Source organism: Coturnix japonica, chromosome 14 (genome assembly GCF_054131305.1).
Source record: "Coturnix japonica strain WE chromosome 14, WE-NBRP24, whole genome shotgun sequence".
Taxonomy (NCBI): Eukaryota; Metazoa; Chordata; class Aves; order Galliformes; family Phasianidae; genus Coturnix; species Coturnix japonica.
In genome coordinates, this window is record NC_140676.1 from 17,256,881 (window position 1) to 17,273,780 (window position 16,900).

At 49.1% G+C, this 16,900-nt stretch overlaps 1 protein-coding gene across 2 annotated transcripts in view; it reads left to right on the plus strand.

Moving 5' to 3' along the window:
* The window catches only part of HCN4 (hyperpolarization activated cyclic nucleotide gated potassium channel 4), a 94,228-nt gene extending 85,525 nt beyond the window's left edge, over positions 1 to 8,703 (plus strand). For both annotated transcript variants that reach the window (XM_085515040.1, XM_085515041.1), the window contains one exon: positions 4,265 to 8,703. In XM_085515040.1, coding sequence (XP_085371166.1) covers positions 4,265 to 5,835 — 1,571 coding nt within the window. In that variant the 3' untranslated portion in view covers positions 5,836 to 8,703. The remainder of the gene's footprint in view (positions 1 to 4,264) is intronic.
* Positions 8,704 to 16,900: the final 8,197 nt, after the last annotated feature.

Below are 16,900 nucleotides of genomic sequence, written 5' to 3' on the forward strand. Positions count from 1 at the left end.
CTGTACGGAAGGAGAAACTCCTGTAATGTGCAGGCTCTGTGCTTCAGTGATGAGGGAAGCAGGAGTCCCTTCCTCCCTCCCTCCCAGTGATGCCTCTCACTGGTTTAGCCGGAACACGGGGTTGTCTTGTGGTTCACTGAGTGTAGCAGTGAGTTGCAGGACACCATTTTAATTAGGATGACACAGAGCCAAACTAATCAGCCCTTCAATTCTCTGATTGCTGACTTTCCTGCTCTCCTTTTGAGGTGGGCACGGTGACAATAAATCCAAAACAAATTTGGAATTGAAGCAACTTGGTAAATAAGGTGGGGAGCAGAAATAACCTCAGAGCCGTCATTCGGAGCACATTCCCTTCTACTGCCACGTTCTGCTGCTGGTGTATATTTTGTGCAGGACTTGAGTCAGGCCTGCCAGGAAAATGTTTTATCCCAGCAGGGCGCTGCTGTGTGCCTGTTGTAATCTGGTGCTGGCTGGAAGGAGGGCTTTTCTCCAGCAGCAATTGATCAGGTTTGTATCGGGGTGTGGAAACTACATGTGAGTGATGCAATTAATTAGAATGGTGGAAGCAATTAATTTTTCAGCCTGCTAACCAGCTTTTGGAAAATGATTTTGAAAACTTCCTTTTTCCCTTCAGTAATTGAAGGAGCATTTTCAGTAATTTTCTGCAGCAGAAATTTGAGTCTCTTGGCAAAATGGAAAAGAATTAATGTAATGAAACAGTTAATCAACTCAAGTTGCACTCAGGAAAAAGGTAAAATGCGATTTCAATGGAAAACTGAGCCATCCTGTTTAAAAATGAACAAAAATAAACATTCCATGCTGGAGTTGTCTTATCAGTTTGACACAAACTGAGCTTTGATCAACCCATTTTCCAGTAAATAGTGTGTGTGTTTGGGAAATGGGAACATGTTCTCCATTTAGTGCTCTGCCAAGGAAACCAGCGTCTGCTCCTGGAGCCGTTCTGTGCTGCCCAGAGCTCAGGTTATGAAAACATCGGTCCCCTCAATTCATCCGTGCAGCTCTGATTAACATCGCTATGAGTTTTCGTTGGAATTGAGGGCAGCGCTGGAAATTGCAGGCTATTGAAGCACAGACAAGCAAATCAGAAGCCAGAGACAGGTGACATGGAATTAAAAGAGCGAGACGAGGTGCGAGGATGGAAGCGCAGAGCAGTTGCTGGTATTGAGCTTTTCAGGAGGCTACGCTGCTGTTCCTCCTCATACTCCTCCACAGCCCGGTTTCTCTTCGGTCTGTTATCAAGAGAGTTAGGGCAGTTTTTGCCTGTCTGGTTTGAACTCAGCATGCCGTCTTCCGTCCACATCCTGACCTTGCAGTTGTGCAAGCTAGCTGCAGATTGCCCATGCTGGGATTTGTACCTTCACATCCAGAAAGCAAATGATTACAAACCTGCAGTCTGAATTGTTCTTTATCTCAAGTGCCAGCCAGACTTTCTCTGGCATTGTCAGTTTATTTAGATAGGTTGCTCTTCTTTCCCCAGTTTGGAGCAGGTAGTATTTCTGTTTCTGTTCAAGCAGCTCTTTGTAATCTAATTTGTTTGGGAGCAGGTATGTGATTCTAGAAGCTGCTGCCTGGAAAACACCATGTGTGTACAGTGTGACCTTCTACTTCATTCACTGCAAAACTGCTCTGAATCTTAAAGGTGATGTTCATACCCCTCTGGTGTGACAGGTTGCCTGAATGACAATTGGAATCAGGCCCTGGCGGTTCCAGCCTGCTACACAGTGAACCCCATTTGCACACGTGTCCTAGACAAACACTTCCAGTGCAGTCTCTCCAGCCCCTATAATGACACTGAGAGCTCTCATTACTGTTCACCTTGAGGACTGTGCCTTTGCTAGGCTGCTGTCTTTCTCTGGGATACATGCTTGTCCATATGCCTTACTGGCTTTTTGGAGGGAGTGGTCAGCAGGGGGTAAAACACCAAAATGTCGAGCATCCCATAGCACTACCCACAGCAGGCAGGTCCCAAACACACGGGTTGAGACCCAGAATGAAAATCCTGTCAACATTTTGATTTGGTTTTATGCTGCAGTTCAGCCCACTGGAAGGGCTGACCAGGAACCTGCAGCCTTCAGGCTTCAGCCACTCTGAACAATTGCAGAGCACTTTTGTGTAGCTTATATAAAGGGATAGACTCTTCATTTTAAAAAGTACAGCGAAGGAAAAACCTGTAATATGTTCTTCCAATTCTCAACTACAATTCCTATTTTATTGTTCCTTATCTATTTTTTCTTCTGGGCTTGTCTAAGATTACAGTGTCTGTTGGGTGTTTCTGTAGCTGAAGGGAACGGTTCTTATCAGCTTCTGTTATCTGTGAAGCTCCCTATAAATCAGTATAAAGTCGCCTCTTCTCTGAGAAAAGCTGAGTGTGTAGAACTTACCCACAGTTGCTTTACAAGCCTTGTTTGTGAATATCTTCTGCATCTCTTCAAGCTTTGTAGCTAGACACTAGAACTAAAACACTGTACTGTATGCCTTCCTAGCATTAAACACGGTAGTGACAAGTATCTCTCTTATACTTTATAATGATCTATTTCACCTTTTCCTTCTGGTAGATTTGGAACTCAGGTAGTGACATTCAAGCTTCCCTCATGTCAAAGTTGCTTTCTAGGACACCAGGATACCAGTTGCACTCTTCTGAATGTTGTTTGAGTCCTTTGCTGCCAGGTGTTTTATTTTGACTACAATAAGAGGCATATCTTTCAGCTGCATGTTTTTTACCTGCGACAGATAGAAAATTTGCATCAGACAGTGAAAAAAGTCTAACAGTTAGGGTGTCATCAACACATAGCTCCTAATTGGGGGTTAAATTACAGGAAAAGAGGCCCTTCCAGATCCCGGTATCTGGCAAGATGCTGTCTGCTTGTCCTGATCCTGTACAGGAACTAGAGGAGATCAGAAGCAGCAGAAATGGCATTTGAATCCAAGCAGAGGTTTGCAGATGGCTGCAGGGCCTGAGGATAAGAGGAGCGTTAATTCAGCTTTTGATTTGATCCAGATTGGCTGGTACCTCATCTAGGGGTCACCCTTCTCCACGTACCCCCAAGCTTTAGCTGCAGAAATGAACTGCTTGCATGCAAGCAGGCAGACCAGGGGGCGTATATGCTTGTGTGCACACGACTTGCTGGGCTGGGCTCTTTAGTGAGGATATTTCCAAACAACTTCAGTAATCAAAAGCGAAAAGGAAGCCCCTAGGAAGGTGATATCATCAATCCAAACTGGCATGTGCTGTCAGGGTAGAGGACCCTTGAAAAGGCAAGAAGAGAGGATCTAATCCACACCGGTTTTGTAAATAAATCATTCAAACCAGCGTATACCAACACCTTGTAAATCAGTGCTGGCACAGTTACCTGTGCACAGGCTGTTAGTGAACACAAATACAAAAGTTGTTAAACGGAGTGCATGTCCACGTCAGAAATCCTGTCCTTTGAGAAGGCATTTGTGCTCTGGTGAAAGGGCATCACTTGCAGCATCTCATCCCTTGCTGCAGTCCAGGGGAGTTCATCCCTGCAGTGCCAGGTGCACACTCAGGCCAGACAAACTCATTACGCCACATTTTCCAGCCCATTGAAAAGGCAAAGTGCTGAGCTAATATTTTGCTGCAGGCTAGAAAGTCCAGCTGGAACATGAAGTTTGCTAGCCTGCAGTTTCTAGAAAGATGGGGCTAGAAGGGCACGGCCAAATAAGATGGTGACTGCGTTTCTGAGTGCTCTCACTAGAGTCAGCATGTAAAGTTCTTCTGTTCCTTCTTCATAAAGAGATTTCATTTCAGCGAGAAAAAAATTGTTTGACTTCAGAGCAAACAAGATGCATGAGACATAGGAGAAAAAAACATCTCTAGGGAGTAGCTAAAGAGTTAGAAGACTCCAAAGAACATGCATTTTTGAGGTTTGCCTTTGCAAACGCAAGAATTATGGTCTTTGTTTTTCTGCTCTTATTCTGTACCTGGAAGTTTAGATGCCAAGTGAGAAACTTCTGGGTTCATAAGCTTTGCTACCAGTCTGCCCCACTTCTCAAAACTGACTCCACTGTCTAAGCAAGACTGCGTTCTCTGGGATCTGTTGATCGTACCACAAAAGCAGAGGACATAATGTTTATCATCTTGTTGCTGGAGCACAGAGACTGTACCCAGATCCCATAATGACAGCGGAGACAGTGCCAACAATTTGAGGAAGGTCTGGCAGGAAGCCTCTCCTGCTTTGACATATGCGAATGACTCTTTCTCTCTTCACTTTCTCTACAGGTAAGAAAAATTCCATTCTGCTGCATAAAGTCCAGCATGACCTCAATTCGGGGGTTTTCAACTACCAAGAGAATGAGATCATCCAGCAGATCGTGCAGCACGACAGGGAGATGGCACACTGTGCCCACAACGTCCAGGCTGCTGCTGCCGCCGCTGCCGCCGCATCCACCCCCACCCCCGTCATTTGGACCCCACTCATCCAGGCCCCCCTGCAAGCCGCAGCCGCCACCACTTCTGTTGCTATAGCCCTGACCCACCACCCGCGCCTCCCGACAGCCATCTTCCGTCCCCCGGTGTCCGTCTTGGGTTCATTGGGACAGCAGTCCAGCCAGACTCCGAGACAGCTGAAAAGGCTTCAGTCCCTGATCCCGTCGACTGGGCCTTCTGCTGTTGGCTCTCCCTCCAGTACCCCGTCCCAGCTGCACACCCCAGGAGCAGAAACCCCTTCATCCTCTTCCTACCACATCCAGCAGCTCGCAGGGTATTCGGCCGCTGCCGGCTTGGGGCAGTTCCAGGTGGGATCCCCTCCCGCGGGCTCTGGGCAGCAGGGACTGAGCGGTGTGTCCTCAGCAGGGCTGAGCCAGCTCCAGCAAGCACCTACTGGGTCGCCCATAGGGACAGCTCAGCCTCTGCAGCAGCAGCAGCAGCAGCTGCAGCGGCAGCCCTCCCTTTCCAGTGGTGGATTTGGGCACTTCCAGCAAGCCGCAGCGAGCTCTCCATCAACATCACTCACCCAGCTCTCATCGAATTCTCCCACCAGCCTCCTCAACCAGTTCCAGCCCACCACAAGACCGCTGCAGGGGGGACAGTTACAGCAGCTCTCGGGCAGTGGAACTTTGGGGGGAATTAATCACTTCCAGCCCCCTCCTTCTTCCAACTCTCCATCCTCCAGCCTAAGCCAGCTGGCACAGGCCTCTGGTGGGCCGTCCTCGGGCCTTTGCCAAACACAGCCAAGTGCATTAGGATCTTTAACTGGAACGATAGCCCAGCTCCACCAAGAACGATCCCCTTTTGCCTCCGTGTCTCCTCTACAGCAGCCCGGCGTCGCCTCTCCCTCTTACACCCCTTCTGGCCTTAGTCCTCCTACTCAGAGCCCAGTGGCAACAAGAACTTTTCAGTGTGGCCCGCTCGGGGCCTCGGGCTCTCACAGTTCTCTGCTGCTGCCTCAGACCGCCAGCCCACCCCCGCAGATCCTGCAGTCCAAGAGCACGCCGCCTGTGCCACCGGGACGCTTGAACCAGGACATCAAGTTGATTTCTGCTTCCCAGCCATCCTTGCCCCAAGAGCTGGCTCAGACGCTGAGCCAAAGTTCTCATTCCTCTAGAGAATCCGTTTCCAGCTTCTCTCCTTTTCCTGGAGGAGGGACTGGACTTCTGGGGAAGCCTTGTAGCTCAATTCCTGGGCGTGTGACTTTACCACGTCAGATGTCCTCAGGTTCTTTACCGCACCCACTGGTGTTTGGGGCCGGTGCTGCAGGCCCCGCTTCTCTGACTGCTGGTGGGCGGAAAGAGTCCACAGTGCTCACAGGGGATCTGGAGCCTGTCAGATCCAAACTGCCCTCCAATTTGTGAGGACTCCTTCTGAGAGCTGGTGACGTCAGCCGTGCGGTTTGGTTCCTGATTAGACTTTCATGAATGAGTTTTTTCCTTTTTTATTTTCCCCTCTTTTTCTTCCCTTCCCCCCCCTCCCCCCTCCATTTCTTTTGTTTAGGTTTAACTGCAATTAGAAACAAAACAAACAAAACAAAAACACACAGAAAAAAAAAAATGACAAAAAAAAAAAAAGAAAAAAAGAAAAAAAAAAAAGAAGATAACCAGGTATTCTTAGAGCTATAGATTTTTGGTCACTTGATTTTATAGAATATTTTAATACACAGAACAAAAGGATACGAGCAGATTTAATCCAACGAGGTAACGCACAGACAGGGCATGTGCCTGAGCTGGGACATGTGAATGATCAGCCATAGAAGCCACCAAAAAAGGTTTTCCTGTTGAGACAGTGATCCAAGGTTGACGTGGGCCGTAGGAGGGAACATCAGGCTGGCCCGTAGCTGCTGTTTGTGGAACAGTTCTGGTTGGCCACCAGCTGTGGGGGGACTCGGTGTGTGCATCGGGACGTGTCACCTCCTCAGGTTCCTCCTGCAGTCAACAGGTTGCAGGGGAAGCAGGAAGAGGGGTGAATTTGGTAACTCAGTCCCCTCTAGGAATTTCAGGTGGGCTGAGGTTTGGACTCCATCTGAAGAAGATAAAGGTAACCAGGAGATGGATGGACTTGACTTAGGATGCTTGTCTCGTTCCACTGATGCTCTAACGTGGGTTGTGGGAGAAGTCCTGTCTGCCAGCACACCAGGCAGCTGGCTCAGCAGAACAGCCCCAGCCTCAGCCTCTCTGTGGCTGGAAGTGTGTGTGCTGCCTTCCAGGTTGGGGCGTGCAAAACAAGGGGAGGGATGAAGAAAAAGACAGCACCTTAACCTTCCATCTCTCCGTTTTAATGTCTCAGTGTCCATGGGCTGACTGCTTTGAAGAGAACCGGGTAGGGTAAGATTACAAGGTGGGCTGCAGTCACCCCAGCCCTCCTTCTTCCTTAGCCCAGGGGAGTCTGAGCTTGGAGGCACTGAGGGCAATACCAGAGCCCAGCCAAGAATCCTCCAGATTTGCAAATATGTTTGTAACCATTAAAACAGATTAAACCAGAAATCCGGCCAGCCGTGGTCCGTGCTTCTCCTCTGATGGGGGAATTGAAATCTTTGCTTGATTTCACCAGCAATAACAGCCTGCACCTGGTTGGCGCTGGTCTCACCCTGCAGTTGCAGCATCACTGGACACATCTGGGGGCTGGCAGGCACCTTGAGCTGGAATTTTGGGGCTCCTCTGATTCAAGGCTGTCAGAACAGGTTGAAGACAGGAAGGCGCCTTTGGGTGCGCGCAGCAGTGAGAAGCTACAGCCTTTACCTCTAGAGCAAATGTCTCCTTTTCTCTCTTTTTATTTTCCTTCCAATTCTTTCCTGCTCTTTTGTTTTTCCCAAGGCTGAGAGGTGTCTCCAGCTGCCTCACTGTAAACAGTTAGGTGCTCAACTTTTCTAACGCTTGTTAGAAACACTTGTCCAGCTCCCCTCTGTTCCCAGCTATCTCGGAGTCCCTCCAGCCCACAGAGGGAAAGCAGACCTTCCTGCAGCAGTGCCAAAAAAACATATCACAGTAACAATACAGGCCCATACAACCCCTCATCTTACCTCCTCTCCCCAAAAGCACTGGCTGACAGTTGATTTTTATACCAACTTGTTTGCAGAACTCTTTGACACGTGCCTGTATCTTGAATGTTGCTGCAGGCATTACTGGGCACTCCTGCTTCAACGTGCTTTGGTGGCTCAGAATTCAGATGTAATCAGCTTTGGTCTTCCTTAAAGGGTCAGGGGAACTCTAGAAATGTTTTTTTCTACTAGCTACATACGACTACGTATGTGTGAGTGTGTGTGGCGGGAGGGGTGTGTGTGTGTGTTTGTGTGTGTGTGTATAGATTTTTATATATATATCTATATATACACACATGCTTTTATATATCTGTAGTGTACAGTCATACACATATGTAGTCTATTTACGCACATGTGTAAGCACGCACGCACGCACACACACACACATTTATATATATATATATATATATCCTAGTTTTAAAATACATGTCCATTTTGACCCTCCTGTAGGACTGATTGGCAGGTGATGATTATAACACGTAGATCCTGCTTTCCCAAAATATGTACAGGTTCATCTTGAAAGAGAATCAAACTGTTGGAATTGGAGCAGACTCACAGACCCTCTCATAATTTCGGAGGTATGAGTTCCTAGAGGAAGACTCGTGGTATCCTTTTAGGTATTCTGTTTGCTTTAACAACCTTCCTCCCCATAGACTAGAGGGCCCCCTAGATCGAACATCTCGAGAGGCTGGGAGCTAAGCTGTTTGGGTTTGGGGAATCTAGTACAAGTGAGTGGGAAAGGTCTTCAGCCCAGCAATGCCAAGCCCTCATGGATGGCTGTCCTGTGACTGCTGCATAGGCACTTGAATCTCAACAACCCCTGTGGACACTCAGACAAATGGAGGGGCACAGAAACACCCTGAGGGCTGTCTCTGGTAGCCGTGCATCCCATCCACCAGTCCGGTGAACAGCCTTTGTTCAGTTGGGTTCCTTTGCTTGAATTTTCATGGGGGTATTGTTTGATTTTCCAGTTCTTAGTGGTGCAGTAGCCAATATTGAGTTACTCCGACTGGACCCCAGTCAACACTAGGCTTGTCTCAGTAGGTGGAACTATATTAATTATTATTGTTATTTTTTGTTTTATTTTGGGAGGGGGGGGAAGAGGAGGGGGGAGGACAGAGTTCAAGGGGTGGGGTTTGCAATATAAAACACAATAAAAACCTTAGTAAATAAAAAAGTAAAAAACCCATCTCTCTGACTTGCTGTCTGCTTTAAGTGTAGAAAATGAGGCAATGTAAGACAAGGTTTAAAGAAGAAAAAAAACCTTCTATGGGATTTCAGCCCTCTCCATCCTATTGGAGGGAGACCAAGGGGTTGTCTCACTTCCTGGCCGTGTTTTCATGATGTTGTCACAACTTCAGTGGTGTTTACCTGCTGCCAGCCCTCCACCCCTGATGCTCCTGCACAAAGTGTATGTAAAGCTGTAACATTGCAAAGCTTTTTAACAGCGTGAAGGAGAAACCTGGCAGTTGTTTTGCTAAACATGTACAAAATTCTTTCATATTACCGATAGATCTGGAATCTCTGGCTGGTTTTGTGATCCCTAGAGAAGAGCTTGAGGAGCTTTACTGCAGGATGCAGAAGTTAAACAGATTGGAATAGGGACTATCATGGGAAGCAGACAAAAAAACTGGATAAAGAAAGTACTGTTTCCAGACCTCAAGCTATGCTGAGTGATGATGCCAGGGTCAGGACCTGAGGTATTTTTGGAAGGTAAAGCTAACCTCAACCCTCAGCTTTCATTGAGATCCTTTTTGAGCCTTTGTCCAAACCCAGTCTAGAAAATGTCCACAAAATGGGCTGTGTGGGTCAGTAACACACCAGGGCTGCACGGCCTCATGCCCTTTATGCAGTGACAAGAAAACATGCAGCAAAGCAGCCCAGCTGCTGGAGTTGGCCCTACAGCCCATTGCATTGGAATGCAGCTGGACATCACGCTCCCTGCACCCTCCCAATAGGCTCACATTCATTTTACCTTCTCTAGAATCTTGTTTCCTTGGTACCTTCTCATCCAATGGTTGTGTTCAGCCCAAAGGCTGTAAATGAAGTCAGTGTTTTGCACAGAAGGATGCTCAGACACACCAATGTGGTGCAGCAAAGGCACAGTCAAAGCAGGCTGCTCCTTTCTCCTCTGCCCTCCTTCATCTAGTACAGCCAAATTGGAGTCTGTGTTGATCTCCCTCTATCAATCCTCTGACCTTGTCTGCCTGTAACTGAGCAGCACTGGCGAAGAAAGAGCAAACCAAACATTTTCATCAGGAACTGCCATTATGCCTTCCCTTGAAACCAGACAGCTCTGCCCCAGAAGGTCAGTTGTCCTGGAGCTGCACTGGAAGGAGTGGAGCCAGTAGAATACTTTGTTTTGCCTTTATTCTGAGAGCAGAGCAGGACACAGTAACACAATGGCATCATGGTCCTCACAAGAATCTGACGATGCTCGAGGTGTCAGTGACGGGCCTTGGCTAATGAGGCCGATGTTTGCCTCAAGCAAACACAGGTAGCAGCCATGTCACTCACTGCTCCTGGCCAGGATGGGTGATGTGGATGGATCAGACAGCTTCTCCCTGAACAAAGTCTGGTTCCACTGTCCATAGAGATTTAAGAATCCCAAGTTGCTGAGGAACACACTTGGAAGGGCTTGACTGGTTTAGCATTTGCATTGATGCCTCCTTATCTTACTGACAGGACTCAAGGCTGTGCTGGGATTTCCCAATAGCTGTTTGTCCAGGGCTGTGGTTGGGAATTTCAGCCTTGTCCCACAAACTGTCCCAGGCAGGCTGGGTAACTTCTTCCTGGGGAACAGCAGGCAGTCACTGGTAGCTGTTCATACCAGTGAGGTGATGAGGTTTGTGGAGCACAAAAAGGTGGACACCAACCTGGCAGGACCTCAGCACACCTCTTTGCTCAACACTGCCCTCCAGCCTCAACCATTGCAGGAGAACCCCTATCCCGAGCAATGTGTCTCCAGGAAGCCTGGAGATGGGGTTGTGCAGCAAACAGTTGAGTACTTTTTTTCACTCTGAAGTGAAGGGAATTTTCCTTGGCCAAAAAGCTGACCAGGAGTTTCTGCTTCCCATAGGTGAGGGCAGTGTTGCAGCTTCACCACTGCTGAGCTGGAGACAGGAGCTGCTGGCACCAGCATGAGCCCAGGTCCTGAAGAGACAGGAACTTTCCCCTTGAAGGTAATTCCCCCACCCAGCTCTGCAGGGTTGCAGCCACCTCTCCAAGCCCTTGATAAGTTCACCCAGGAGAGGGGAAGAAAGAGGCTGAGCCTTGGCAGGACACTCCATGCCAGGCTATAGGGCACTGCTGCAGAAGGTGGGATGGCTGTTCCTTGGCTGTACCTCCCATGGAGATTGAAGCCAAACAAAGCCCTGCCAAGTTGGACCAAAGTGGAGAAGCTGGGACACACCAAGGTCCTGGCCTTGAGCCTCACCTGAGCACCACCTCTTTTTTGCTGGGGATCTGCTTGTTGGTGTAACTTCACACAAACCCTTAGTGCTTGGTAAGACACCTTCACACAAATCCCCCCTTACCTGCTGCCTTTTTCCCTGCTGATGAAAAAGAGGAGGTGAATTTTCACCCATGTGTAATACTGTAGTGGAAATACTAAGCCATGGCCTGAAGCAGTGATTGAGCACCTGATGGGAAGGCAGGGCCAACCCCGGGGAGCACAGGTGCATACAATGCACCCCTTCCCAGTCCTCATTTAAGGGTTGGCAGTAGAGGTGAGAATATCTCTTGTTGGAGAGCCTTAATTGCTTGAGACCTTTCAAAGGTAAGCAGATCTTTTCCTTCATTTCTGTGGCTGCTACATTTGGGCTTGTTCTTGTTTACTGTAGTCAAAGACTTTGCCACCTTGCTGTTATCATCTCGTTAGGGCATTACAAGTATACACACTGGGCTTTGTCCTTTAAAAGTAAGTTGGTTTTTTTTGCCTATGGATTTCAGTACACTGAGCGTGTGCCTGGGTCCTACTTTTGTGTTAGGTCATGGGGGCTCCTCCTCTGGTATCATGGGCCAACACAATCACACAGGAGGTGTTACTTTTGGAGCAGCCCTCATTAAATATATACTGCAGATTTAAAGTAACAAAACTTATTTTAATTTTTGATGGGTTTTTTTGTTAATTAAAGTATATTAAAGAGTAACAAAGGCATAAAACTAGTGGGAAGTTCGACCTTGTTTCTGTGGAGTTAAAGCATTAGTCCATTTCAAGGGTTACAGTTCTTAGTCAGCTCTCAGAGTGCCCAGCAGGTATTTTCTATGAGTTCTTACGCTTCCTGTACTTCATCCTTCAAAGTAGCTGTTGGCACACGTAAGTAATGCCAAAAAGCGATGCTGTGAGTAAGGAGTGCTGGGCTGCATGTGGGCTGTGGGTTGGCAATGTCTGCATCAGGTGGTGGTATTCATAGAGCTGAGTGTGGTGCAATCTACCTGTGACAGAGAGGGAAGATCTTAACCAGGCTTTGCTGCTTTCATTTGCAGAAAGGTAGATTTTTATTTTTTTTATTTTTATTTTTTCCTCCCTTTTAAGGGAGGAGAAGCCATTGCAAACCAGCTGCCTTTCAGCCTCCAGCTGCCCCCAATCACTCGCAATGACTGTTCTGCTCAGGCCCACCTGTGAGCAGGAACTTGATTAGAAAAGACATGGACTGAAATCTCCCAGAAGAGGTGGCAGCTCTTTCGTGTCAGTGGGGTTGAAGCAACAGCTCGAAGGGTTGGAGTGTGAGCTCAGCAAATGGCAGACCTCCATAGTGCCCCCTTGTGCCTACCTGGCCAACTGTACCCCCAGCACAGGCAGCCCGGCTATGTGTGCCCTAGAGGGAATGCCTGAAACTGCTGGGCTGTGCTGGGCAGGAGGATGTTAACAGCATCTCAACACCTTCTTGTTTCTGGGAAGCTGCTCTCTGTGGCTGTACTGTAAATCAGACAGCTCTTCTGGGTCATTCCTTCCCTCCTCCTCCCCCTTTTGTTTTTTATACACCTGCTTTCTTCAGCTGTGATGGGAATGGCTGGGGCTTGCCTACACTCAGCTCTTCCCCTCCAGCTTGGTGGCATGCAGAGCCAGCGTGGGTGGCTCACAGCAGGTCACAGCCAGGGTCCTCCCCAGGCCTGCTGCTGGCTCCACACTGCCCCATCCACCCACACCAGCCTCCTGCTGTGGCCAAGGGATGCTGTCAGCTCTGTCCCTGTGCACACACATCACTGTCAGCTCCTCTCTGCAGAGGCTGGGGATGCACGCTGCTGGCCTGAGCCTCCTCTGCAGCTCCTGGCTGTGCTGCCAGGCAGGATGATGTCCCTGATGGGTTATTAACCTTTTCCATGCTGCTGCAGGCCCCTCTTGCAACTCATTCAGGTCAGTGTAAGATTTGTGCTCCAAAAGAGGCTGTGGTGGCTAAGAGATGCTTTGGAATGATGCTTAACCTGCAGCTTTTAATCTTCTCTACAGAGAAGGCTTGAGTGTGAGCATAACCCCAGACAAACACATGGTGGGCATGTGTGGGAGATGCAGATGGCCCAGAGACCAACACAGGGACTTAATACTGGTGCATGGACCCATGACACACCCATGGGAAGATTTGGATCAAGTAGTGTGAACTGGTAAGTCAAGCAGCTTGAAAGCCCAGGAGGTACAGGCACTGAGAACACAGCATCCACCTCTATTTTGGTGTAATGCTGTTGTTTGCCTGCTGGGTTTTCCTCTGTCTTAGTGCCTAAACCAACTATGTCTGGAAAGGGCTGCTTCTGGCCCAACCTTCATCACACTGGAACTCCTTTCTGGCTCTCAGGATAATGCTCTGCAGCTGGGAAGGGCCCTGGTGCTGATGAGGGAGACGGGAATCACCTGGGGAGCACAGAGGAGGGGCTGGAGCCTTGTCCTCACAGACCTGGCAAGGCAATGGCAGTGAGGAGACTTGGGGGTGGTTGCCCAGGTAAAGCCCACCTTTTGGGGTTGCTAGTTCTTGTTATGAGCAACTGTGGGTAGAGAGAGATCCCTAGTTGTGGTCCTGAGGATGTGGCTGGACTGAGAGTCTGAGTGGTGCCATAGTACACCAATAGCTGCATGGCTGTCCTTGGGGGTCCCTCTATTCAAGCAGACCTGGGGCTCAGGTTGTGTGGCAGGTGCTGGTTGTACTTCAGGGTTTTCCCTTCCATCCTGATAGCAGTATCTGGGGGAACTAAGATGGTCTCAGTTCATCATGCCCTGTGCTACTGAGTATACTGCAGCATTTACTGCATGAGAGATGAGTTGGAATGCTACAGACTGTGTCAGCTGGACTGGGAAGAAGCACACTGGGTGTCTGTGGACAAGGAAGGACTAGCAAATGCTGTAGGGAATTGGAGGAATCAGTCATAGGAACATGTGTTGCTGGGTCACTGTGACATGGGGGTATTGGAAGGGCTGCAGAGCCAGGCAAACACCTTAACTAACTGGAGCAGGCAAAAGGGAGGAACCAAGGTGAGATGGTCCTGCTGGGCAGGGCTGGGAGCCTTCTGGAGGATGGGGGATAGCAGTGACACCCCCACACTGGGTAGTGTTGGGGCTGAGCAGTGCTGGCAGGCAGATGGGCTCTGGGTGAGATGCAGAGCTCCCAGAGACAATTTCTCTGGCAGCTCCTCAGTGCAGATTTATGTATTTTGGTCACGAGGCTCCAAGCCCTGACTGCAGACAGGAGATGGATGGGAGCAGAGCGTGACCGGGGCTCTGCCTTGCAGCAGCTGCGGGGAAAGCCCTGTGTGAGAGAGAGAGAGGCAGGGAAGCCGCCTCCGCAGCAGCAGCAGCACAGAGGTTGGCCAAATGAAGTGGATGCTGTTCCCATGGAGACAGTGCCCATGGAGGAGAAATGGGGCCTGGTGTGCTCCTCCATCACAAGGAGGTTGGGATGTGGGGTCTGGGAGGATGCCGGGTGGGATGGGGCTGTCAGTCATGCAGCTGCCCCTTGGGGGATTCCTCTCACCCTCTCTGTGACTGGGGGAGCCTAAATTGGGGCCCCAAGTCAGGTCATGGCTTCCCAGAACTCATCTGAACATCCCAGCTCTGCCTGTGGGTGCTCTGCCCACCAGGACCAGTGATGGGGCTCATAGTGGGGTTGTGATTTCTTCCCTCTCAGGTTGGAAGCCCAAACAGAGCTTCCATTGCCATGGAATGGTGGGAGTACAGAAGCTGTTAACCTAGAATGAACAAAAGGAAATGGGGGCACAGCAGAACCTTCTGTGGGTGCTTTTTTCCTCTTCTGGAACCTGCTGAGGGTGAGTACTACCCATTTGGATTGTTTAATGGATAAATCAATGTGATGAATCTATTGCTATGCTTGCAGCACATCTCATGTAGTTCTCCCAGCCTTTGGTGGGGGTGCTGCAGGGTGTTTTAATGAGGGTCTGAAGGTACTCAGTCCCCTGGGATTTGGTAGCTGGCTGTGACAGCTGGGCTGGGTTCCTTGTAAGAACCCATTTCCTTATAAGAAAGCACTAAGGAAAGTTAGTGTTTGCTCTACAACCACTGTGACAACCAGCTGTCTTGGCTGCATCCTTGTGGATGGAGGAGAATCAGCATCCCAGGAAGGAAGGTGTGTCAGTGAGAGCTGAATTTCAGCTCAGGTAGAATTAATCCTTCTTTGCTCCACCTTTCTGGCTGAGAGTTCATCTCCCCAGCAAGCTACTGATAACTTTTTGGTACTTCTTGCCTGAAGAAACCAAGTACACAGTCTGCATCTGTGGGTGTTTCCTTCTGTCACCTCTCTAACCTCTTCTCACTTTCTACCCTTGTGCCTGCCAAGGGGTTTTGCCCTCTGCTCCTGCCTGCTCCCTCTGGCCCCGTCTGCCCTGCACCTTTTCCTTTGTGCTTTTGGGGCACTGTGCCCTTGGCTCCCAGGGCACCCATCACCCTGTGGAGCTGGCAGCCTCTTGGAGGGAGCTGTGCATTGTTTGCTTATGGAAGGCTGCAGAGGCACCTCAGAGCACCAGCTGCCTTTTTCCCCTCCCACAGTCACGCTTTCTATGTATAGTAAGGGCAGCCATTACCTGCATGAAGCCTGGATGAGGGGAGAAGCTGCATTGGTTTGACCTTTTTGGCAAAGACAGATTAGTTTAAATTATAACTTCATAGTAACATCTTATTGGAGATGAGCAGTGATTTGCTGTTAAACCCAGTCTCAATCCTGTCTGGAGATGGGAAGCTGCTCTTACTAGGAAAAGCCTGCAAGTGTTGTACCAATTTATCTGAAGTGCTGGAGCTGCTGTAAGTCAAACCTTTGTGCCTATGCTGGAAGCATAAATGCTATTAAGGAAGGACACAGCAAGGCATGAATAAGAATTAGTTTGCTGCATGAGTTCATTACTATGCTGCTGCTGCGAACAAAAGAGTCGCTAATGTCAGCCTCCCTAACTGAGGCTGAAGAGAAACAAATTAATCTTTTCCAGGTAGATGCAAAAATGGTGCAGGTTGGGCTTTGCGTTGCAGCTCCGCTTTACCAACAAGGCGTCGCTGCCATCTAGCGTCCCTGCCGTGCACTGCGAGAAGGTGCAACTTAAACCTGCTTGTACTTCTGCCTGGCTTAAAACGAGATACCCGTCCCTCGCCGGCACCGTTTTGTCTGGCTTGACCTGCTACGCACGTATTAGAGCAAGCTGAGCGTGCTGCCCGAATTGCTTTCAATTGAAGTTAGTAAGCAGAGGTTGTATCTCTGCAGTGCTGCCTGTCCGTGCCTGCATCCTGGCTGTGCCTTGATGCTCCCAACCCAATCTCTAACATCTTTCTTCCCACTTTCTTCACCCCTCTACACATACCCTGTCACTTCTGGTGTTGCTGAGGACTCTCTGGTCGCAGGGCCATGGAATCCTGAGAGCTCCGTGTGCTTCTCTCACTAGAATTTTGCAAGCACTTGACTTGCAAAATAAGGAGGAGGGAGCAGGGGAGCAAAGCAGTGCAGTAGGTTGCATTCCTGTTTGCAGAGGTTGGATTGAGGAACAGTCTGATGCCCTCAGGAACACGGGGTGAAGGGAAATGGGGAAGCTGTCTGTCTTGTCAGAAGTCCGAATTAAGCATGAAGGTAACAATGAGGATATTGCAGCATTTTGAGGGTTCTACTTAAATTATAGCATCACTTCACTGGGGTTTACTGGCTTATCAAGTCTATTTGTTCTCTGAAATGTACCTCCACTGCCTTGAAATCCTTCCTTCTGCTGTTTGCTTGTTACATGGGGGGGGGGGGGGGGGGGGTATTGTTGCTATTGAGCTTTTGGACTTAGTCAGGGTGCTTTCTGTGTGCCGGGGGAGGAGGTAATTCAACCACCCACACCAAACAGTGCAGGTGATGCTCACCATGTTAATGAGGGGGTGTAGAGGAATGGCTGAGAATAGAAACTCTTCAAACAGAGCAGAG